Source organism: Condylura cristata, unplaced genomic scaffold (assembly GCF_000260355.1).
Source record: "Condylura cristata isolate star-nosed mole 26May11 unplaced genomic scaffold, ConCri1.0 scaffold00009, whole genome shotgun sequence".
In the NCBI taxonomy this organism is placed as follows: domain Eukaryota; kingdom Metazoa; phylum Chordata; class Mammalia; order Eulipotyphla; family Talpidae; genus Condylura; species Condylura cristata.
The window spans coordinates 13,623,250-13,647,596 of NW_004567110.1; the positions used below are offsets into that span (position 1 = coordinate 13,623,250).

At 39.0% G+C, this 24,347-nt stretch overlaps 1 protein-coding gene across 3 annotated transcripts in view; it reads right to left on the reverse strand.

The window, feature by feature from the left end:
- The window catches only part of COL14A1 (collagen, type XIV, alpha 1), a 154,082-nt gene that overhangs the window by 123,237 nt on the left and 6,498 nt on the right, over positions 1-24,347 (reverse strand). For all 3 annotated transcript variants that reach the window (XM_012723034.1, XM_012723033.1, XM_012723035.1), the window contains exons 2-5: positions 17,286-17,411; positions 10,513-10,629; positions 9,444-9,587; positions 6,937-7,020 (exon numbers count right to left, since the gene is read on the reverse strand). In XM_012723034.1, coding sequence (XP_012578488.1) covers positions 6,937-7,020; positions 9,444-9,587; positions 10,513-10,629; positions 17,286-17,373 — 433 coding nt within the window. In that variant the 5' untranslated portion in view covers positions 17,374-17,411. The remainder of the gene's footprint in view (positions 1-6,936; positions 7,021-9,443; positions 9,588-10,512; positions 10,630-17,285; positions 17,412-24,347) is intronic.

Consider the following 24,347-nt stretch of genomic DNA (forward strand, 5'->3'; position numbering starts at 1 on the left):
ATATATATAAACACCATTCTTCCTTTTTTTCATCTCAGTTGTAATCCCCATGGACTTCCCACCACCACTTCCCCCATGTGCCATCACCAAAGTCCCAAGTGCTCTTCACACCCCCATTTAATCTTGTCCCCTCTCCTCCCCAGTAGAATGTCTCTGGGTTATAGTTGTTAGTTGATGTTCTTTTTTACTTTATTACAATTACTACTTTTTTCCTGATCCAATTTATCTTTCTTTAATAACCAAATACAAAGTCCCTCCAGCCCCACTATGCTAAAACAGTATCCTGAAGGAAGTTATAGGATAGAAATTAATTTGTATTTTAGAAATAATCAAGGAAAAATGAAGTCATGTATAGCTTTAAGAACCCATTTCTCACAGTTGTGATAAGGAAACTTACCTCAAATGAAGAGCATTTTCTTTCCCCCAAAATTATTGGGAATATTATTTTACTTTTTGAACAATTATTTGGATAAATGTGGGTAGGGTCATAGAAAAGGAACAATTTCTCTGTTTATTTAAAAGAGAACCGTGAAAACTGGTGTTTTCATCAGGTTTGTTTTTTTTTTCCATGAACAACATAAAAATATTTAATATCATTAAATTTATTAATCTTTTCATTTACAACCTCTTGAGTTTATCTTACTTTGGAGCTGTTATATGTGAATTTTATGGCTACTGATCAAAATGACTTGAATGAACTAAATGAAACTAGAGGCAATGTTAAAATGGGATTTTTGAGTCAAATGTTATCTCAATCTCTAGGTGTCTATGTGAAAAACATTAAAACAACTAACTTGAAGGGATAGATGCATTCTTATGTTCACTGAAGCATTATTTACAATAATCAAGTTATGGACCCAGCCAAAGTGCCCATGGATGGAGAAATGGATAAAAAAGATGTGGTACATACACGATGGAATGATAATATGATGCATAATACTTATCCATTAAATGAACGTTTGCCATTTGTGTCAACACAGATGAAACTGCAGGGGATTATGCTAAGTGAAATAAGTCGAGATAAAAGGAGAAAAATACTGGATGGTTTCACTTATATATGAAATATAGAGAAATAAAACAAAGGATCAGTTAAAACCAAACCAGTAGAACTATAGAAAACTGTGGAACCAAGGCTGAAGGAGAGGGGAAGGGGAGAGACACAGGTCTAAGGCTGCCTTGGTGGTGGATGTGGTGTGAGGATGTGTGTTGAGGAGGCATGACCCCATGCCTCTGAGTCACATTCAGTGTTGTAAACCAATGTCGCCTCAATAAAAATAATTCTTCTGTTCATATCATTCCCATCTCTAGCAGGGCACTAGAAAAATGTGGGGGCCCTCCCTGGTGGCATGATTGGTTGAAGTGCATCACTACAAAGCTAGCCAATGCTTCAGCACGTCTGATCCCGGCCAGGGAGGTGCCCCACATGGCACAGCAGACCTCTCCTGACTCGCTCGTTCCTCTCAGCGGTGTACTTCGTCAGTCTGCCTGCTCTGTTCTGCTCCCCACTCTGTCTCTGGTGAAGCCTCTCACCACCACTGCACTTCTGGCCTGTACCCCAGTTCTGTCTGTATAAATAAATAAATCTCAAAAAAAGAAAGATGCGCCCTAATGACAGCTCAATGCAATATGGTCTTTTCTCTCTTGCACAACACTACATTGCAAAAGTGGATGACAGTTGGATCAGGTTTACCTGTCTTCCTAAGACATTTTCCCAATGTGCGGAGGCTAACCTGGATGGAAGAGAAGCCAATACTATTTTACTCTCATTATTTTAATAAGTGGCTAGAAGATCTCATGATGATCTCAAGTCTGGGCCATGATTTAGTTAGTGGCTTTGAATTATTTTTTCTCTATGCCATTAGCAAAATATCTAGCCAGGTTATTCAAAAGGGAAACTGTGGCCACAAAACACTTTTTCACTTAAGTCCTCTGTGAGGTAACGTTCAAGCTTCCAAACCAAGAGCAAAACAAAACTGCTAAAAATTTGGTGCAGAAGTACTGAAAGTTGGCTTTCGACCTTGACCTTGGCCATATCACTAAAAATACATCTTTTAAAAGAGTTGTAATTTTCCATTTGCCAAGAGCTCAAAAGTTCTCAAGGGTTTTCAATACATTGCACATTCTGATTCTTAAACCATTCCCATGAGGAGTCATTATTTGTTCTCGTTTTTCAGAAATAAAATTGAGATTCAGAGAGACAAGAGAGAGGATCAGTGGGTACTGAGCAGAAGCTGCAACCGACAGAGAAAGGGCTGGATGCTAGTTCTTCTAAATTTTTGCTCCATGGGCTCTTTCAGTAGATCGTGCTGTCACTGCTGAGGTATCCTCAGATAACGCATCAGGGAGTGTCCTTGTCACCTGGGACAATGTCATAAGTTGTCTTTCTAGAACATGTGGAGCAAGGTCTCATTTCAGTTATATCTGGAGTCCACATGTCACAGGGAGCTTGCTACTGTTTTGTCCAGTCATGGAGAAGACCTATAACTTTGACCTTGAGATGACTCTATCTGAAGCAGAAATCCCACCACTCTTAGCATGCTTATTATCACTTATTATGCTTCACTTTTCCTCACTTAACCTCCTAGAGTTACACTTTACAGTGTGATGGCTAATTTTGTGTCAACTCTGACCAGACATTGGGCCAAACATTATCCTGAGCGTGCCTGCGAGGGTGTTTCTGGAGAAGGTTAGCGTCCGAATCTGTACACTCAACTGCCTGCTGCAGGTCTGAGGAAGATAGAACTGCTCTTCACTCCTCTTTGAGTTGGAACACCAGTCTCTTCCTGCCTTCAGCTTCCTACTGAAATGCTGAGTCTCAAGTCTGCCAGTTCTCTGATTGGAACTTCCATCTTCATCACTCCTGGTTCTCAGCCCTTGGACAGGATCTGTAACCACTGTCTCACTGGCTTGCTGCTGCAGATGTTGGAGTTCTTAGCCTCCACAATCCCAGGGAGGCTATAATGTATATGTTCTATATTATACATATAATATGTATATTGTGTGTGTATAAAAAATTTGTTATTGCTGTATTACATGCTGTCTTTAATTACAGAGCTTGGCAGTGCTTCCTTCCCTTCCTTTTTCCCTTTCTTCCTTCCAGATATTTCTCTGGACCCTCCCTGGTGGTACAACGGATTAAAGCACAGCACTATGAAGTTATCCAAATATTTCTCTTCTGTGACAGGAGTTTATTGGCACAGTAGCTAAATATATTATTAATATGTTATAGGTACTTAGGCGGTTTCCATAACTTTGTTAGTATAATGTTATATATTATATCATTATATATATATATATATATAATATTATAAAGCAGTAATATAGCTATATATACAGTAACAGTAGTTTACTTCTTGACTGTGGAAGGTACTTTTCATTACTTTTTTCCTCTTTACAATAAGGAGACCTGTCATTTAGTGACTTCTCTGTCAGACATTTTGTATGTATCTCTTCCAATTAAACTTATCAATCCAAGAAGGTAGTTTTTTTTTTTCCTCCTCACTTTACAAAAGAAAGGTTAAGGAACAACAAAGGTTAAATAAACTGCCCCTCATCATTTGCTGAGCATGTGGGAAAGCTGCAATTCAAATTCAGGACTCACTCCAGAAGCCGAACCATTTATGTATTGTGCCAATAAGCTCCTATGACAGAAGAGAAATATCTGGAAGGAAGGAGGGGGGAGGGAAGAGAGGGAGGGAAGTAAGGAAGGAGGGAGGGAGGGAGGAAAGAAAGAAAGGAGGGAATGAGAGAGGAAGGAAGGACTCCTGAGCTTTGTAATTAAAGATAACATGTAATCAAATCCACTGGTTTGTCCTGTAGCCAACCTCAGATGCATAACATGACAACTTGCAGGCATGTGAAGTCAGATCTCTGTGACACAGCCAAAACAACATTTCAGCCGTCAGTCGAAGCCCTGTATCTTAGCAGGTACTGGCAATACCCGAAGACCACTTTGATCACACTTCTCTTTCTTAAACTGAAGAGGGACGAGGGAGGCATGACAGCTGTCTTCAAGGCTACCAGACGAAGGAGGGTTCAGATGTTATGTGTGCTCGCAGGAAGCAGACTGCAGCTGAGATCAAGAAAGCCCCTCTTGCAGTCAAGGTGCCCAAAGACCACTGACTTGGAAAATAGTGAGATCTCTGCCAGTGAAAGAAATGCTGATCAGCCCTCAGGGGTATAAAAAGCCTCCACTATCTTCTTCATAGGTTGGCAATGAATGGAAGCACCCTAGTGCATTTGAAGAGCATACATTCGAATGCCTAATCCATAATGGACACTGGCCCATGATTATGACTCCTAAGGGGACCACTGCCCCCTCTCAGGGCACAGATATAAGCAGAGGGGCTCCCTCAGATTCTCCCTGGGCCGATGAGCAGAGATTTTCTAGTCCACCTAGTGTTGTTGCTGGTACAACATGCCAACTACCCAGATAATAACAATTACAGGCATAATGAGAACAAGGCAGAGGTGAAGAAAGAAGTCATTTTTGCAGCCCAACGATCTGTATTGCGTCTGCTCTGCTCTGATATGGTGGTAGAATAGCTAGAGATGATATGCAAAAGAATGAGCATGGCTGTGTTTTAATAAGATCTTACTTAGAAATCAGACAGAGGCTTGAGGACTTGGCATATGGGCCAGAGTTTGTCATAAACTGAGAAGACTGGGATTCTCCTCTTATGTTCTCATGAAAGAGAAGTTTTTTTAAAAAAATAATGCAATGAATGGCAAAAAGAGGGACAGAGATCTTAATTGAAAAAATATTACGAGTGGTGATGAGAAGCCCACAGGGATTATGACTGAAATGGAAAAATGCACAAAATAATGTAAAAATTAACTATTATTTTTTTAAAATGTTGTTGAACTTGTAAAACAAAACAAAACAAAAAAACCATTAAGAAAAATATAATAGACCTTATGCTACTTTTTCTATCTGTCTCATAATCTTTTGCAAGCAGGTTTTGCATTCTTGTGCAAAACACCAAAAATAACTGGAACTGTTTGGTCAACAAAAGAGAAATAGTCATTGATGCAAATATGCCAATATTATGCCCAAAGGCAAATACCACTTTTGTTTGGGAGTTTGTTTTGGATTATTGAAGAAATATGTACAGTAGACTGAAGACAAAGTAACTATTTAATAGCACAGTAACTTCTGCTAAGGATCTTGGTACTTTGCATTTACACTAAAGTTCTAAAATATGTGAAATATGTCTGATTCTATCTAAGCCACCATCAATGTAGACTCTTGTACCAAAAAAAGAAAAATGTGTACATTGCACAGGAAACAAGAGCAGCTTGGTTTGACATGACTGGTAGGACTGACACCTCTTGGAAGAGGGGCTCTAGCTAGTGGTTCGCCTCAGTTGCCCCCCAAGACCCCATTAATGCTCCACTATGACCTCCTGGGAACCCTAATTCCAGTCTGCATTGGTACCACTGCTTGGAACTCACTTTAAAAAAAAAAAGATTTATTTATTCATACAAAACTGGGGCACAGGCCGGAGATGCGGAGGGTGAGAGGATTCACCAGGGACAGAGTGGGGAGCAGAACAGGCAGATCGATGAAGTACACTGCTGAGGGGAGCAGCGGGCCAGGAGAGGTCTGCTGCACCATGTGGGTCACCTCTGGGGCAAGGATCGAACTCATGCTGAAGTGGCTTTAGCTTCTTAGTGCTGTGCTTTAACCTGCTGCACCACCAGGGAGGGCCCTCACTTATTTTTTTTTAATGTTACATTTATTGAGGTAATTCTGGTTGATGACCCTGTGCATGTTTTAGGGGTTTAAGGTCACACATCTTCAAATGTATGTTAACACACAACTTAACTTTTGAAGACAATTCTTCCACACATCCAGTACCCTCAAAGCCTTCAATGCCCAGGCACACACTTCATGGAAAGCCCCACCTGAGAGGAGGTCACTTTTCCTCCACACACCTCCTTTTTACCTGAACCCTAGTCTTTGTCACTGTCAAAAGCATCTTAAAACAGGGGCCTGTCTGGTGGCTCAGGGGTTAAAAATCTCAGAACTATTAAGCTATCATCAGCCACTGCAACATGAGTTCAATCCCTGGCCTGGAAGCTGATCCATATGGCACAACAGAACTCTCCTGTCTTGCCTGCTGCTCCCCTCAGCAGTGTATTTCTGGAGATCTGCCTGTTCTGCTCCCTACTCAGTTGTGAGTCCTCTCACCCTCACCCCACACCTCTGGACTACACCCCAGTTCTTGTATGCATAAATAAGTAAAAATAAAAATAAATTCTTTAAAAAATGTGAAACATTGAAAAAAATAAATGGAAATAAGCACAGTCACACATTATTGGCAGAAATATCAATTATTGTAAAAAGAATCAATTTGCTATACTCTATAAAAAATGTAATTCCACATTTAGAAGTAGGTTCTGCAGCATGTTTGCAAGAGTGGAAACTAGAGAGCATCTAAATGCTTATTGGCATGGAAATGAGTTATTCAGTTATGATTTATTTTCATTTTTCTTAATTATGATCATCTATGCCTTAGGATAATGTAATTATAAATTATCATCATAACAATTTAAAAGAAGTAAACAACCAATACAAGGTAACATTATTCAATGATAGGTAATAGTCTCAGAGTTTTAAATATATCAACACATTTTATCCCCCCAAACTCTATGAAGTAAATGCCATTAACCACCTTTTATAGATGAAGAAATAGAGACAAAGAAATTTGGATAAGCTGCAATGATGGGCTTTGAATTCAGTGGCAATGATGGGCTTTGAATTCAGGCAGCTAACATTATATACCAGTAAAAGGACATCTAACCTGAATGTTGGCCATAGACATGGAAAGAAATGAACAGATTTTCATCAGTATTTCAGTAGAAAACAATTTTGCTAGAATGTCCTCATATCTTGATTGTAGGAGAGTATATTTTTTTTTTAAAAAAACTGACCTTCTGAAGACGATTTATTGCCATTTCCTTTGTCCACAACCTTAACTCTGGGTTTTGCATCCTTTCTTTTTTCTAAATCCTTAACTGTAAGAAAAGCAGAAATACAGCAATGTACATATTAACATGTATATTAAAGTCGAAAAGAAAATTTTCCACATGCTTTACTAAAATCAGACAAGTATTGAAAAGATTAAGTAGAAATGAACTCCATGGTAGAATCGTATTCCCTCAAATTGGAAATGTTTATGTTTTTCCCTTTTATGGAAAACTGTGGGAAATAGTTAAGGAATTACTTCAATCAAACATTTACTATAGGTCGATATGTCAAATAAATATAATCCTTATGCCTGCCACAAACTGGGGGTAGCAATTCCCATTCATACATGAGAGAACAAAAGACTAGATACTATGTAATTAAAACATAGTTCATAAAACCAAGTGCATTCAGAATTCAGGCTATTTCTTCAGGGCTTTGAGCAACCCTAGAGACTTGAAGATATGAGATGACCCTGTTCTAGAAAGATCTTAATCACAAATATCCTTATTTGGAATTGCTTTTATATGTCATAGAAGTCAGCCAAGCTCATAATAATTTCCTCCCAAACTTCTAAGTTTCTCTACTAATATCCATCGCTGTTTCCTTGCCACATCCATTATGGAGGGATCCAGAGTGTCCCTGGATCCTGAAATATGTTCATGTAATACATTCTACACCATTTGCTTTGCATTCTACGGAATTGTCTTCTCCAAACACCACTGCAGCTTCTGCTGCAATAGCCTGGCATCTCATTCCATGTTGAGTCAGTTGAGCTCACTGCCAAGAAACAAAGGTCTATGCACAAATAAAAATATCTTAAAAAAGCAGAAGTGATCTTGTGACAGGAGATTTCATTTAATGTCTCCATTCACTTCACAGAGACCAACAAGGATGGACTATTGAGGGGAAGCAAATTTTTCTTTGAACCATCCTTCCCGCCTTCTCTAAGATGTTTTTCCTTTAATTCTGTCTTTATCACAACCTCCCCTTCTTTCCACTGGCTTCCATCCTTTGCTGAAAGGATGTGAGACTTGCCATCTGCCAAGGTCGAGTTACATTAATTCTATTATTCCTTTCCTCAGAAACCTTCCTTGGCTTTCTTGTACCCAGAGATCAAATTCCATGATTAAAAACAATAATAACAAATACAAGATGCTGTGATTCTTCCACCCCCGCTGGCTTTCTACTTTTCTAAATTCCCTTTTTTTTCCAACCTCCCTCTCTGACTTCGTGATCCATGGCTACTTTGGAACACCCCTTTTGTTAAATTCTTTTCCTTTCCAGTTTTGACAAAGGGATTCCTCTGAGTTTTTTCGTATTCCTCTGAGTATTTCATTGTTCTTATTTTTTGGATCTTTTCTCAGCTTCCATTCCTGGAATGTGATTGGGATTCTAAATGTACCTTGCATCTATCTGTACAACCCACCTATAATTTCAGTTCTCACCCTGCTGTGGATAATTTCCAGATCTACTTCCTCAGCCCCACCCAACATAGGAAAAGGCCTCAAACTGCTTATATTCTGCAAAAGAAAGGCCACCTCCAGGAAGAGGGAATTGGTACAGTCACAAGTAATTAGAAATTAAGAACTATAGGGGCAGGAAAGTGACATATTCCCTCCCAGTGTTTAGAATAGGGCTCTAATATATGCAATGCATATTTATTAAATAGGGGAAAAAATGAATGAATGACTATCTTCTGAACGAATAATCAAGGCCTGTGTAAACAACTTTTAAACTCAACCTAAGGAAAAGCTTGCATAGGTGGGCGGCCTTCAGACTTTCTCCTCACTTACAATATCTGTCTATTGTACCCTCTCTTTGCTTAGCCAAATTACTGTTTGAGGATGGCAAAAATAAAAACCACCTCCCATTCCTTCTCTCCCAGTCCATTATTGCATTATTGGGAGAGAGAGAACACCTCCCTTCCCAAGTCCTGAATTTAACCCTCTCTCTCACCCTTTCTCTTTCTTTCACACACACACACACACACAAACACACACACACATCATGTTGTATTAGTTCATAAGTCTGTCATGGAACGTGGCTGATAATAAACATCACTAATTAATTTGGGGGAAGAATTAAATTCCTTGCTGTATAAATTGTCTTCATACAAGCTGGACTGGCACTTGCTATAGACATGCAGGCATCATCAGTTGGGTCATTTCATAAGTTTTAACTGAGCATCTATTAAGCGCTGGGTTGATAAGAAGTCTGGATAGGGCTCACGGGAAAGGGTGAGGAAGAGCCTTTGAAAAGTAAAACTCAAAGAATAAATAAGAGCCAGTGAAGGGAAGAGTAGAAATATTTTAGAACTTAAGATAACTCATGGAAGATTGTACTAAATGCCTTTTAAAGCCTCTAAAACTAAAGAATCTAAGATTGTGACATGTTAAGTCTTTACCACGGGGTCAAACTCAGAGCTGGGACTGAGTCCTATAATGGCACAGTAAGATCTGTAAATACTTACTTCTGAATTGACCTTGTGCAGGCTTGCTTTCTTTGTCTTTGTTATATGCAATAATTTGAACTGTGTAATTCTGGTCTGGCATAAGACCTTGAATAATTGCTTTAGTTGCAGTGTTCTGGAGGTTTAATTGATTGGTTTTCCCACCTAGAATAAAGCAGAAAGATAAATCAGTTGTAGGAAATAAGTTAACTATGCATTAAACAATTTGTTGACCAGTAATTAAGATTTTAAGAAGTGAAGATATTAAAATATTTACATCAGGGTATATCTATACTTGGCATTTAATTGTAATACACAGTTTTCATTTGCATTTTCAGGTGTACTATTTGTATTAGAAAACAAAGAGTTACTCAATTAGATAAAAGCACATTCACAAAAATTTTTCACCATAGCACACCATTGTTTGATACTCTAAAACAAACCACGCACAAGATTAGAAGACAGTAAACTCTCAACATCAGATACATTCTTCAGCGAAAGTATTCCAGTTAAAAAGGAAAAGAAAGTTAAGGGGGGACTGAATGTAATCGTCTATGCTGGAATTTTTTCTATGGTACCTCTAACATGAGTCAAAGGATCCCTCAAGCATTAAGCAATTTAATTATCCTGAATCTTACTATCTCTGGCTCAGGATGATGATGGAACCTCTCATTGCCTGATTACCTAAAAGTCTGGTTCATGAAAAAATTTCAAAGCCCTATTATTTCTTCAGCAAATTAGGATGCTATCTAAGGCTTCCATGAGAATGCTGTTGATTAAATTCGCCACTTCTGTGCAAAATTACTAATATACTTTTCACCTCTAATTTCAGACAGTGATTCCCTCTGAGAAAAGAAAAATTAATTAAAATGTCTGTCTCTCTTACAGAAAAAAAGCATCTGTAACGTGCTGAATTAATCAAGCATAGCACACGTGAAACTACATTTTCATCATATTCTGATGAAGTTAATAATGTTAAGTGTAAAATGGGATGCTGTTCTCATCATGCCACCTGCTATGAGAAGGCAGAATGAAGCCCTTCTCATAAGTGGTTGCTAAAACTCTAGATAATACAGCTGATTACTTTTACCTGAAGTTGGAGTCACAAGAAGCTTGTATCCACCAAATTTCCCTCTTGGAGCCTTCCATGAAATCTGTATACTGTCGTGAGATAACACATTGTATCTTAAGCGTGTGGGTGGAGCCACTGAAAAGGAAAACACAGAAATTGTTTAAATATAGAGACAGATAAGCTTCCCACTGTTAAATTGAAAAGGCAAAGTAATGTCCTCAAAACACATGACACTTTGTCAATCTCAAAATAAAAGCTTTCTCCAACCCCATTCATGAGTTTACCTTGCAAAATAACACAGACCCAACACATGCTCCTTTATTGATTAGCATTTGTGACACAATACTGGCCAGAGACTAGGAGTTAGGTTTAGAATTTAATCCTCTAGTTCAATCAAATAATTGAAGTCAATCTTGCAAAATGTATGTTACCAGAATAAGTGTTTCTAGTTAGAACATGTGAACTTTTATAATCTGTTCCAGTAGGACCCCTGATGCCTTCAGATTTTCTCTCTAGTAGTGCAGTACTTTTTTTTTTTTTTTGCGATATGTTAAATTGAGAAGGCTGTTTACAGACATCTTAGAGTAGTAAGATCTTCATTTAAAAAAGCATTTGACTCAAAAAAAAAAAAAAACACATTTGAGGGCCCTCCCTGGTGACGCAATGGGTTAAGGTGTAACACCATGAAGCTCACCTCAGCTGCTTCACAGGGAGTTCAATCCACACATGGCACAGCAGACCACTCCTGACCCGCCCGCTGCTCCCCCCAGCAGTGTATTTCAGTAGATCTGCCTGTTCTGCTCCCGGCTCTGTCTGGTGAATCCTCTCATCGCCCCCCTCATACCTCTGGCCTGTACCCCAGTTCTGTATGCATAAATAAACTAATCTTTAAAAAAAAAAAGACTTTTGTCTTTTGGAGGTGGGCGTGAGGAACACTGAAAAGAAACGCTAGTTAAGAAAGAGGCATGAGGTCACAGTTCTGGACTTCAAAGTTAGCTCTTTTCTTCCCTGTGTAGAAGACCCCAGGACTCATGCCAAAGAAAGGGCAGCAAGATTGACAGAAACAATGTAAGTGCAGTGTAGACATAATTGCACTTATCTCATGGAACAAAAATGTGTGCATATTTCATTCCAGATCCAGGATTTTTCTTTTTGCAAGCACAAAGGAGTTGCTTCCATACACAGACTTCTTGCAAAGGCTTGCATGAACTTGACTCGAAAGTTAATGTGTCAGTTAAAATCTTAACCTTTTTAAAAGACAAAAATCAAAGGAAGTGGGGCTTCCTTTGCAAGGCAAGGTTAAGAGTAACATTTGCAAACATGCACAATCCATCTCCTGGGGTTTGAGAGGAAGACTGAGCTGTGGCCCTTGTTGTCTTCCCTCTACGGCAATGCTGTGCTTGTTACTGCAAGTGTAGGGGTACTTTTGTTTTGTCATGTGGTGGTTTTTTTTTGAAAGGGAAGATTTTCTTTACAGTGAAGCATTTAAAAAAATTTTTTTTAATTCATTTTTGTACCATTTTTGTACCGGTTTCCCCGTGAAATTCCTACCACCCATTCCCCGGTGCACCATCACCATAGTCCCTTCTGCTCTTCCCACCCCTGTCCTGGTCCTCCCCCTCCTCCTTCCCTACAGAATGCCTGGTGATTTTGATGTTTACTTAATTATAGTTACTTTTTTTTTCCCCTGAAAACAAACCCTCAAGCTTTTCATTGCAATCCTTCTGTAGAAATCAGTTCTCATAGATAATTCATGCCAGTCCACTGAAGTCTCGCTATTCAGTTTTTTTAGGAAAGTTTACTTCATAATCTGACTACCTATGAAAAAATGAACATCTTCAGTTCTACACTGCCCGTAATAACACCCTCTCCTCTCCCTTCCCTAGCTGCACCCTGGTTTTCTTCCAAGGAAAGACACTCCCTCCCCACTGCATGGGGTCTTGGCTGCACCATCAATTAGCCACCCTGCCCTGGCTAGGCGATGGGAAAATGACTCAGCCAGGGCAGACAGCCTCTCTGAAGAATCTGAAATTTGTGTCCAGTGATGGAAAGATGGAAAAAGGCTCTCGTTGATTCATTTCCATGACATGCCCTAAAAAAAGGCCACCCGTTCCTAGAAACTACATCCAGGGTGCTCGCAGATTCCTAGCCTTTGCAAAGCTTAGTTATGTAACTTTTACTTTAATTATATGACCTATTTCATAAGCTACCAGTAAATATATTTCTTGACCAGAGAAAATTTCCCTTACTTACAACCAAAAATCTCATACTGATTGTGATGGAGTGGCCAGCACAGACTGTTACCCCCTTCAAAGGGGGTTCAGTGTGCTCAAATATGGAACCGCCTATTATATTTATTATGCAAAAGGCCTTTAAATAGCAGAGAAGTGTTTGGCTTATTTTTCCAAGTGACCTTAAAAAAGTCAAAACAACAACAAAAAAATCTTAGCTTTTTATCTGTAACTTTTCAGTTAAATGGATTGCCCAAATGCTCTGTAAGTAAGAGAAATTAAAACTGGAGAGAAAATTAATGCAGGATATGCTTGATGATTCTTCTTCTCTTGCTTCAAATCTAATATGTCTAAAATGTTAAAATTTTATGATCTATTATGAAGATGCTGAAAACAGCAGTAAGAAAAATGTTCTCTACTTCCAAACATGGCTGGCTACTAATAACAGTCCAAAAAAAGTGTAAATGTGTTAACACAGAAGTCTTTATAAAATTAAATGTAGCCCCCATGCAGTCTCCACTTTTATGTGCTTTGAGGTTTTTAAATGACAGTTACTTTACCTTCGGTGGTTCTTTCTTGCAACCACCCAAAATAAACATTGCTAGAACTAAGTACAGATTTACTGTGAAATTCTGAGAAAATATTGGGGCCACCATTCTGTCATGCTGTACATATTTTTCCTCTATGATGCACACAATATTACTTTTTCTTTGCTCCAATTCACTTAACAGTTTGTCTTTAAAGGAAGATGATGGGCTAATCCAGGTGTAACAGTTATGTGAGCCAATGTGGGTTCACAGTCTCTACAGAGGGAGAGTTCTGCATGTCACATGAAGACACTAAGTGACAAAATGAATTCTGTTGATTAACAATTGAGAGGGGACCATTAATGTTCTGTGTGCCTTCTACTGATGAGAGTATTAGTTCCTTGTGGCCGCTATAACAAATGATCAGGCCCTCCCTGGTAGTGCAAGGAGTTAAAAGCTCAGCACTGTGAGGTGACCCACAGCCACTGCAGCATGAGTTCGATCCCTGGCCAGGGAGGTGATCCACATGGCGTGGCAGACCTCTCCTGGCACGCCTGCTGCTCCCTTCAGCAGTGTGTTTCAGTGCATCTGCCTATTCTTCTCCCCACTATGTTTCTGGTGAATCCTCTCATCCCTCCTCCCCAACACACACACACATACCTCTGGTCTGAACCCCAATTCTTGTTAACTATTTAAAAACAACAACAACAAATGATCACAAACTGGCCCTCCCTGGTGGCATAATGGGTTAGGATGCAGCACTGCAAGCTAGCGGCAGCCACTTCAGTGTGTGTTTAATCCCCGGCCCTGGAGGTGACTCACATGGTGCGGCAGAACTCTCTTGACTGGGCCACTGCTCCCCTCAGCAGTGTACTTCATCTATATGCCTGTCCTGCTCCCCACTCTGTCTCTGGTGAAGATTCTCACCACCCCTGTACCTCTGGCTTGTACCCCAGTTCTGTATGAATAAATAAATAAATAAATCTTTAAAACAAACAAACAAATTTAAAACAACATAAATGTATCCCTTAAGAGTGCTGGGGGTCAGAAATCTGAAATGGGTCTCATCTCACTAGGCTAAAGTGAAGCTGTTTAATAGAGTTAACTTCTCTACAAGACAATCCGTTTTCTTGCCTTTCTAGCTTAGAGCTGGCCCACACTCCTTGATTTGTGACCTCCTCCCATCCAAGTCAACAATGACTGGTCAATTCTCACATAGCATCACTCTAACACTGGCTCATCTGCTCCCTGTTCCATATAAAAAGATGGTGGTGATTGGGTTCAAATTGATAATCTATTATAACGTGAACTGATTAACAATAAACCAAAGCAAATGAGAACTGAAAATGTTTCCCTCTCGGATTTCTTGCCCTGACCCTCCTTATAAGTGATTTATTCCACATTTTCAATCAGTCCTCTTTCTGCCTTTATTCTGTTACTGATGGTTAACATCCTCATAGCTCTCTGGTGGAACTTTAATTTACAATCCTAACACCTCAAAGGTATATTTCAGCAAATTCACAAGCGCAAAACAATTCTTCCCTGATCTCCTTCTCCAAAACTCCAGACACTGACAAGACACCAGACTTCTCCCCCTGGATGACCGATGGATACATCAAGCCTCATGTTCTTGTTAAAAACTGAACTCATTCTTTTCAGCTTTAAATACTTGCTTATCTTTCACTCTCATTCATCTCTTCAACAAATGTCAGTGATGACTGAGGCACTGTTCTTCACTGGAGATACAGACTCTAAAGAGAAAACCACTCTCTTCCATGAGTGCAGATGAACAAAGAATCACAATCCAAACATACAGAAATAGTAGTAACACTGGTGTTCAAATTAAATTCCTAATCTACCTGGCTCTCTAGCAAAATGTCTCAGAGTCACCTTTGATATCTCTCTCTCTGTCAGTTCCCTCCACGTCAAATCAGTAAGCAAGTTTTCTCTCTTCTACCTCTTAAATATTTTTTGGATTCATTGTTGTCTGTATATTCCTCTACCTACCTTAGACACTCAATACTTATTTCCTCAACAATGTAATGTAATCTTCTAATGATCTGTCTTATAAGTTATTACCATCAAACTCATGAGTCAGAAACAAGTAGCATCAGTGCGGCTATCACAGTGCCTGTCTAAAAGGCAGAGCTGCTTAAAATCCTCCATAATCTAGCTCCAATTTATCATTCCACCTTGCAGAAACACCCCTTAAAACTACCTCACAAGGGCCTCCCTGGGCCTCCCTGGTGGTGCAGCGGGTTAAAGCACAGCACTAAGAAGCTAAAGGCACTTCAGCATGAGTTCGATCCCCGACCCGGGAGGTGACCCTCATGGCGCAGCAGACCTCCTCTCCTGACCTGCCCGCTGTGTCCTTCAGCAATGTACTTCGTTGATCTGCCTGTTCTGCTCCCCACTCTGTCTCTGGTGAAGCCTCTCACTGCAACTATGCCTCTGGCCTGTACCCCGGTTCTGTATGCATAAGTAAATAAATCTTTAAAAAGAAGAAAAGATAAAACTCCGAAAAATTTGTATTGAGATTTATCTGATAAAATTTCTGTCTCCTGTTGGACAGTAAGCTACTGAAAGCTTCATTAGACTTGGTACTGTAAATCTAAAACACAGTATGCTCTCCACACACATTAATTTAAAACAGAATGTCTAATGTGTGTCTGGTTGCCTTCCTGAAAGTATCCCCAAAACCTTCATAAGATAATGAGTGACTATTTCTGAATCAAGATCGACTGAGACAGCAACTATGACAGACTTCATCGCTATGAGGGCTGTGTCTTGTTCCTCATAGTTGGTGGGTGAATTAACAAAAATTCCTATTATCACTGCTCCCATTACCAAGGCGCGAAGCCATGATCCCTGTGTGTTGCCCAAAGTCACTAGAGATAGGGTTTCACCTCCACATGTTTAAGCATGATTAAGAGCAGACAAAGGTCAAGTTCTATTCCTTTCCAAGTGAGTAAGCTCCTTTAAGGTAGCAGGATGTGGTGATCTTGCGTTTAGCTTTTCTACTAAATTCAGCTCAAAACATTAGTCATTAACACCCCTAAAACCACCTCTGCCTCCCCGTGGACGTCCTTGCTCAGTCGATGACTATTTCCACACTGACATTTCCACTTCTGCAGCATCTGCATGTCCAACTGGTCACCTCACCTTCACATGTACACAGGGCACTTCAGAGGTTAGCACACTTTTCCATAAAGGGCCAGAAAAAAACATTTGCATCTTTGTGGGCTGCACAGTGTGTGTCGTAACTGCTTCGCTTTGCTCTTGTAGTATGAAAGGAGCCACAGGCAATATGTAAATAAAAGAAATGGCTGTTTTCCAATAAAACTCCTACAAAAGTAGGCAGTGGTCCAAATTTGGTCCATAGCTAGTAGGTTGCCAACTCCTGACATACTTTATAAAACTCAGTAGAAATTAAAAATGTAAGTACAGGTCTCAGCATTACAAATAATAGATTTCAAGCTCAATTAAAGCAAAGCTAGAAACCATTAGATATGCTTACAATGGGGTATTAGCTGCCTCTGTCAGATCCTTAGTAATTTATAGATTATATGCTCAATTTTGAAAGACAGTAACAAAATTAAGAGCCAACTATGGTACAGATATTTTATAGGCACATATTAAAGAAAGAAGGCACGATTTGGATACACACACAAGCATTATAGCTACTTACTAGTAAACCTGATTTTGTAACCTGTAAATTTGATGTTTACTGATTAAATTTTCACAGCCTTTTCAGAGAAGCATGTTAAGAACAACATGTTTAAACAATTGGCACAAAATTATTATGCTTAGTCATTGCTGGGTTGTAATCCTCATAAAACTTGTGGCATATTTCTATAGTTTAAACAGTTGGTAAATCTGAGTATAAGCTAATCTATGACCCCACTTAGAAACAGAGTTAAATCAATGAAGCATTTTTAAGGTAAAGAAAGTAAAAAAACAAAAATCAAAATCAAGATGGCTAGAGTCCCAGAATCAACATGGCTCTAATGATTATCTTAAAGTTTCCCATTACCTTGACTCTGGACAATGGTGCAAAAATGAGCAATTGTCAAAAAAGCTGGAATCAGCCAGTATTGCATCTTACACTGAAAAGTCTTCATTTTATTTGCTGCCCTTCACATGGGATGTAGACGTAGTCCTGGAGACAGAAAACACAGGGGTATTTTGAGAAGATGGGAAATAAAACATATGTAGTCAGCTAGGACAGGCAAACAAACCAACATGGCTAAGTACTGTCAGGAAATAATTCATTCCCTAGGATACTTTATATTTCACTCTAAAACATAAACTGATAAGACTTCAAAGAAGAGGTGGTAAAGAGAGTGATTAATTTTAAATACTTTGGAGACACATTTAAAGGCATAAATTATAACACACTGAACTTCCCAAATGAAAAAAATTCCCAAAGCTTACCGGAAAGAAGCATTATCATTAGACAATCACAATTTTATTGCCAGTAACCTGCTCCTTCGGCATTATCACATAAATTTACAAGTCCTACTACTGCCTTATATTGCCTTCAGAATACAGACATAAAGGAAACTTTCTCTCGGTGCTCAAAGAGAATTTAAAAAACCACATCTTCCAGAATTTTTGCTCAGTTTTGATTTCACTAGACTGATTCTTTGTCCTTTCTATAAATCCTTTTTTACCCATTTGGATAAACCTAAATTTCTTTGAGAATTTTCTTTTTCATTAGGAGATAAATGAATGAGGAGTAAGAGAAAACGAAATGAAAAAGGTGAGAAGACAAGAAGGGAAGGAAGTAGAATGGGAAAATTAGATCAAGTGGGCATTTGGGGGATGAAAATGCTGCCCCTGGGCCCTCCTTGGTGGCACAACAGGTCAAAGAGCAGCACTACGAAGCTCACGCAGCCGCTTTAGCGTGAGTTCGATTCCTGACCAGGGGGGTGACCCACATGGCGTGGCAGAAATTTCCCGACCTGCCCACTCACTGCTCCCCTCAGCAGTGTACTTCGTTGATCTGCCTGTTCTGCTTCCCACTCAGTCTCTGGTGCTTCCCCTCACCACCTCTGCACCTCTGGCCTGTACCCTAGTACATAAATCAAATAAATCTTTTTTTAAAAAATGCTACTACTATCAGATCCTGTGATCCCCTGCTCTCAGTGAACACACTAATAATTTAATTGAAAAGAAAGCTTGCAGCCCTCCCTGGTGGCTCAGCGGGTTAAAGCACAGCACTAAGAAGCTGAAGCCACTTCAGCATGAGTTCGATCCCCGCCTGCCCCAGAGAAGATCTACATGGCACAGCAGACCTCTCCTGACCCGCCCACTGCTCCCCTCAGCAGCGTGCTTCATCGATCTGCCTGTTCTGCTCCCCGCTCTTCTGTCTCTGGTGAATCCTCTCACCCTCCGCATCTCTAGCCTGTACCCCAGTTCTATATGGATAAAAAAATAAATCTTAAAAAAAAAAAGAAAGAAAGAAAAGAAAAGAAAGCTTGCACGCAAATGTATTCTATAGCTAAATGAATTAAGTCTGAAGTAGCCCAAATTAATTGATCACAGTGTAGTAGATGAACCATTTGTCAGGGCACAGAGGCAATGGGGAAACTGGTGAATACATTCTGCTAAGTACATGAGGGGCAATCTCAGGACAGCTAGAGGGTTAGCTAACCCTTCAGAGGCAAATTGACAAAAGCAACTGGCATGAATTGGTGTGAAAAGGGGACACAAAGATATAAAAGCAGGCGTCAGTCTTATAATCAGTATATCTGCCATTTCACTTATAACTGTCCGCTACCCCCAAAGAAGACCACAGCAGCAGAATCACTCAAGGTAAATAAAATGTTCTTTCTAAGACTTTCTTCCCCAAACATTATAGTCATAGGTTTCAACAAGGAGAAGTCAAGGATGGACAGATAAGCCAATTAGCCACTTTCTAGCTTGCCCATGAAGATAAGGAGACTTTGTCAGATAGCATGTGAAACTGACATCTGATATTTAAGATCAGAGAACAATTTGGCCTGAACAAGCGAAATTCCAAAAATCTTTCCTTATTCTCGTCAAAAAACTGTACTTCCTTTGTCCAGGTGTTTTGAAGCAACAGTTAAATTTCCACCAGTGGAGATTAATCTGCATTTCAGACGAGACAGACAAACTGACAAACTGCTGTCCTAGTCTTGACAACATTTTTTGAAAATTGATTATTGTTTATATGGAAAAATTATAGCCATAGCCTATCTTTAAATTCTTTCCCTTTTGTGGCTTATTTTAAATTAGGATGAGTAATGCCATATTGGAAGAAGTGGAATTTTAGTTTTCCCAAGGTTTTCTGCCAAGTCTCCAAATTTTTGGACAGTTAAATAAGGACAAGAAAATTCCCAATTCCTATTAAAGTGCCATGAGATACTTTAATATTTACCAAAATGTCAAAGTTTAATTTGTTGAAAACCTGCCCAAAAGCTTACATAAAATAAATAGCTTTCTTATTTCACTTTAAAAACATCATATTAGAAATTGGTACACCTAGTGAAAAGTTCAAAATGTATAGACCCAATTTGGAGAAGTTGGTAATATTTAATACAAGTTTTCTCAAAACACTGTCACAATTTTGCAATCGGAAACTTAAAAGTCTCCCCATAGGAAAACTTCCATCTTCCTCTAATTCAAATGTTTGTTTAACCACAACTGTACAATTTAACAAGAAGCAAAGGCCGTGAGTACAAGCTGTTTTATCAAAATGCCTTTAAATATTTATTCCAAAGTTTTTGTAGATCTCTCTCCTCTCTTTCTCTTTCTGTGTGTGTCTCTCTCACACATGTGCATGTCTATAGACTTGCACACACTAACATATATAACATATATATGCCATCAAACCTTGATTAATGTGCTCATATATCAGAGCTGACTGAAAAAAATAAAGCAATATAAAATCCATAAACTTTAAGTTTTTGTTAGTCATCTGCCATGCCAGACCCTGAGAGAGATTATTTATAGTACTAAAACTTTCACTCCAATGGTTCTTACTGGAATCCCACTGAATAATCAAAATTCTTTACTCAGTGCTAAAAAGATTCAAAATTTCATTCTGTATAACCTCTTCCCTCAGTGATTTCACTTATAATTTTATTGAAAAAGCATATGCAAATATATTCAAAAGCTAAATGAAATAATTGTGAAATAGAGCAAGGAGTTAGCACAAAGTGGTGGTATAAATAAAAAACTGGGGTTAAGAAGACAGCTTCGCCAATTATTTGCAAGGGATTCTTTTTTTTTTTTTAAGATTTATTTATTTATTCATACAGAACTGGGGTACACGCCAGAGATGCGGAGGGTGAGAGGATTCACCAGAGACAGAGTGGGGAGCAGAACAGGCAGATCTATGAAGCACACTGCTGAGGGGAGCAGCGTGCAGGTCAGGAGAGGTCTGCCGTGCCATGTGGTCACCTCCGGGGCAGGCGGGAATCGAACTCATAGGGAAGTGGCTTCAGCTTCTTAGTGCAGTGCTTTAACCCGCTGTGCCACCAGGGAGGGCCCTGCAAGGGATTCTTAAGTGATTTAACCACTCCTTGATTTCCAAATCAATAAAATGTACAAGGAAGCTTTAGCTTATAAGATGATTTGAATCATGGAAATAATTAATATGCCTAGAAAACCAATGGTTCTCAACAATTAATTAACATGTAAACGGCAGGTTGGAAGAACATAAAGGAGGAGGGAATTATAATAATGGATTTGCTGTGCGGGAGATACTAAAGTAGCTTTATATCCCCCACCATATTAAAGTGTAATGTTGAGGGCTCCCCGGTGGTGCTACGGGTTGAGTCTCAGCACTATGAAGCTATCTGCAGCCTCTGCAGCAGGAGTTCCATCCCCAGCCAGGGAGCTGACCCACATGGTGCCGCAGACCTCTCCTGTCCTAACTGCTGTTCTCCTCAGCAGTGTATTTCAGTCAATTCTGCCTGTCTAATCCTCTCACCCTTGTACCTCTGGCCTGTATCCCAGTTCTTGTAGACATACATACATTTCTTTAAAAGATAAATAAAATAATAATAAATAAATATAGTGTAGTGTTAACTTTCAAAAGTTTAATCAAAAACTGAAGATTTAGGTAATGACAAAGACAATATTTTTTGTATGGGTGAATTGCTTTAGCCTTTTCAAAATGCATTCCGATCTATTTTTATCGTTTTACAGTTTTCTACAGGTTCAAAATAAGCAACCATATGAATACACAGAAGATTTGACTCAAGAGTAATTCAAAGAGTTTGGAAAAAAATCTTAGTTCTAGTTAACAAGTTCATGCAAAGATTTGAAAGAAATGGGATGTTTAAGCATGTTTTAAGCATAAAAAATAAAATCAGAGGCACACAATATATGTATCTTCAAATATTTGAAGTGCTTTCATGTGGAAGATAAAATAAGATTATACTGTGCAGCTGAAGTTCTGCAAACAGAACTTGAATCACTAATCTGATTGTAGGAGATGACAACTTGGACATAAAAAATTCTCAGATAGAACAGTTTCTCCTCTTTTACTAAGTTCTAAAGTAAAAGCTTGCTAAATGTTCCATAAGAGAATCTGTGGGCAAAGGAACTTAACAAAATGACCTTTAACAAATGACCTTCCACTTTAGCTGGTTAATGTTTGATTTTATAAAAGAAGAATTTCAGTCAATTGATGATCTACATTATACAGGTTTGTAGGTCAAGAAGCAAGACCTAATGCATTAATTATATTCTTATTTATGTGTTAAAGGATAGAAGAGTTAAGGAATGCCAGAGTCTGAAAATTGAGAGAAAAATATTAGAAGACAGTGAGTACAATGAAGGGGAATTAAAATCTGCATTAAAAACTACCATAAAATCCTTGACTGTGGGCCCTTCCTGGTGGCGCAGCGGGTTAAAGCACAGCACTAAGAAGCTTAAGCCACTTCCGCATGAGTTCAATCCCTGCCTGCCCCGGAGGTGACCACATGGCGAGGCAGACCTCTCCTGACCCGCCCGCTGCTCCCCTCAGCAGTGTACTTCGTCAATCTGCCTGTTCTGCTCCCCACACTGTCTCTGGTGAATCCTCTCACCATCCGGATCTCTGGCCTGTACCCCAGTTCTGTATGAATAAATAAATCTTTAAAAAAAAATCCTTGACTGAATAAGAAGTCAATTAATCAAAGAAACTTAACAATTATAACCGTATATGTATAAAATAATGTCAGGGCCTCCCTGGTGGCCTAAGGGGTTAAGTCTCACATTACGAAGGTAACCATGACCACTGCAGCATGAGTTCGATCCCTGGCTAGGGAGGTGACCCATATGGCACAGCAGACCTCTCCTGACCTGCCCGCTGCTCCCCTCAGCAGTGCACTTTGTCAATCTGCCTGTTCGTCTCCCCACTCTGTCTCTGGTGAATCCTCTCACTGCCCTTGCACCTCTGGCCTGTCTATTTATGTCTATGTATTTGTCTACTTATGCATTAAATGTGTAAATATCAAAACTTTGTTTTAATGCCATAATCTTTATGACTTTTCCTGTTTAGTTATCAAAAATTCCTCAAACTTGAGACTGTTAACTTAGTAGATTAGCTGGAGGACTTCTATTTCTTTAGAAGAATATATATTGTATCCAAGATGAATATATTTCTATTTATTCAAGTCATCTTCACCTACTCACATTTTACAGATTTATAGAAATCTAGCACATACTTAAGTTTACTTCTAGTGTTTCGTGTATTTTTATTACAATATATGTGTTTTATATTTAAAGCTGTTGCCAAAATACTTAAAGATTCATTTATTTATGCACACAGAACAGGGGTACAGGCCAGAGGTGCAGGGGCAGTGAAAGGATTCACCAGAGACAGAAAGAGGAACAGAATAGACAGACTGATGAAGTACACCGCTGAGGGGAGCAGTGAGCGGGTCAGGAGAGGTCTGCCGGCACCAGGTGGGTCACCTCTGGGGCGGGGTTCGAACTCATGCTGAAGTGGTTTTAGCTTCTTAGTGCTGTGTTTTAACCCGCTGCGGCACCTGGTTGGGCCCGCAATTTTATTGTTTACTAATTTTATAACCAACCACTTTGCTTTTATTATTTGTAATATTTAATATTTTTTCAAGGTTTTCAACTTTACCACAGATTTCTATTTTTTTTTTCCTGCAAGTAGGTTACCTCTTAAATTCTAAATTTTATACTTCTTTTTTTCTTTCTCCTTTCTAATTACACTGACTACTATCTCCAAAATATTGTTACTTGGACACCTTGTCTTGTTTTTCTCTCATAGGAATGTTTCTTTAGTCTGGCTTTGATCTTGATGACAGATAGCTAGACAAATTTGTAGAAAGAAGACAAACAAATATATACAGATATAAATTATGCTAAATGGATATCCACATGTGTAGATCTTAGCCGAACTAACAGTACGCTTTAATGACATATTTAATTTACATCTTAATAAAAGTTTATCTCATCAAGGCAAGTAAATTTGTGGTTTGGCAACAATCATCAAACCACAGTTTATATAACCTAGAATACTTATCCCTCAGTCTTCAAAGAAGGAATTAAGTTATATATTCTAGTAAGAGTGGCCATCTTATTAACCTTGAAACTCTGGCTACCACAGGATCACACTGCCTCTTGGAAGTTATACTAATGCTGTAGATGTCACCTTTTGCTTTTTGAATGATGTCTTTAAAAAAAATAATAAAGAATTTAAAAGAATTTGTTCACCTGTGTATGATTATGAGTTCTTGGGCAGCTTAAAGGAATTTCCCAAGACTTCATGGGTATTGGATAATGCTCATTTCATATCTACAAGTAATTTTAATTAAAGATATCGAATGAGTGTCATCTCTCACCAATAGATTTCCAATTGACTACATCTCTCCCTTATCCCATTGCAACTCTCAAACTAAATTTAAGGCATCAGTAACTATTTTTATTTTCTGGGTCTTGAGTACTAGATGTGCGTTCCTGGACAAAAATTTACAATGTGGGAAGGGAAAGCCCCCACCTCAGCAAGTAATTCTCCAAACACAGTTTGGGTGCCTACAATCCCACTCCCCTCTGACACAACCCAGAGGTTATGTCAGATTCCACAGGTTAAGGGCTGGTCTTATAT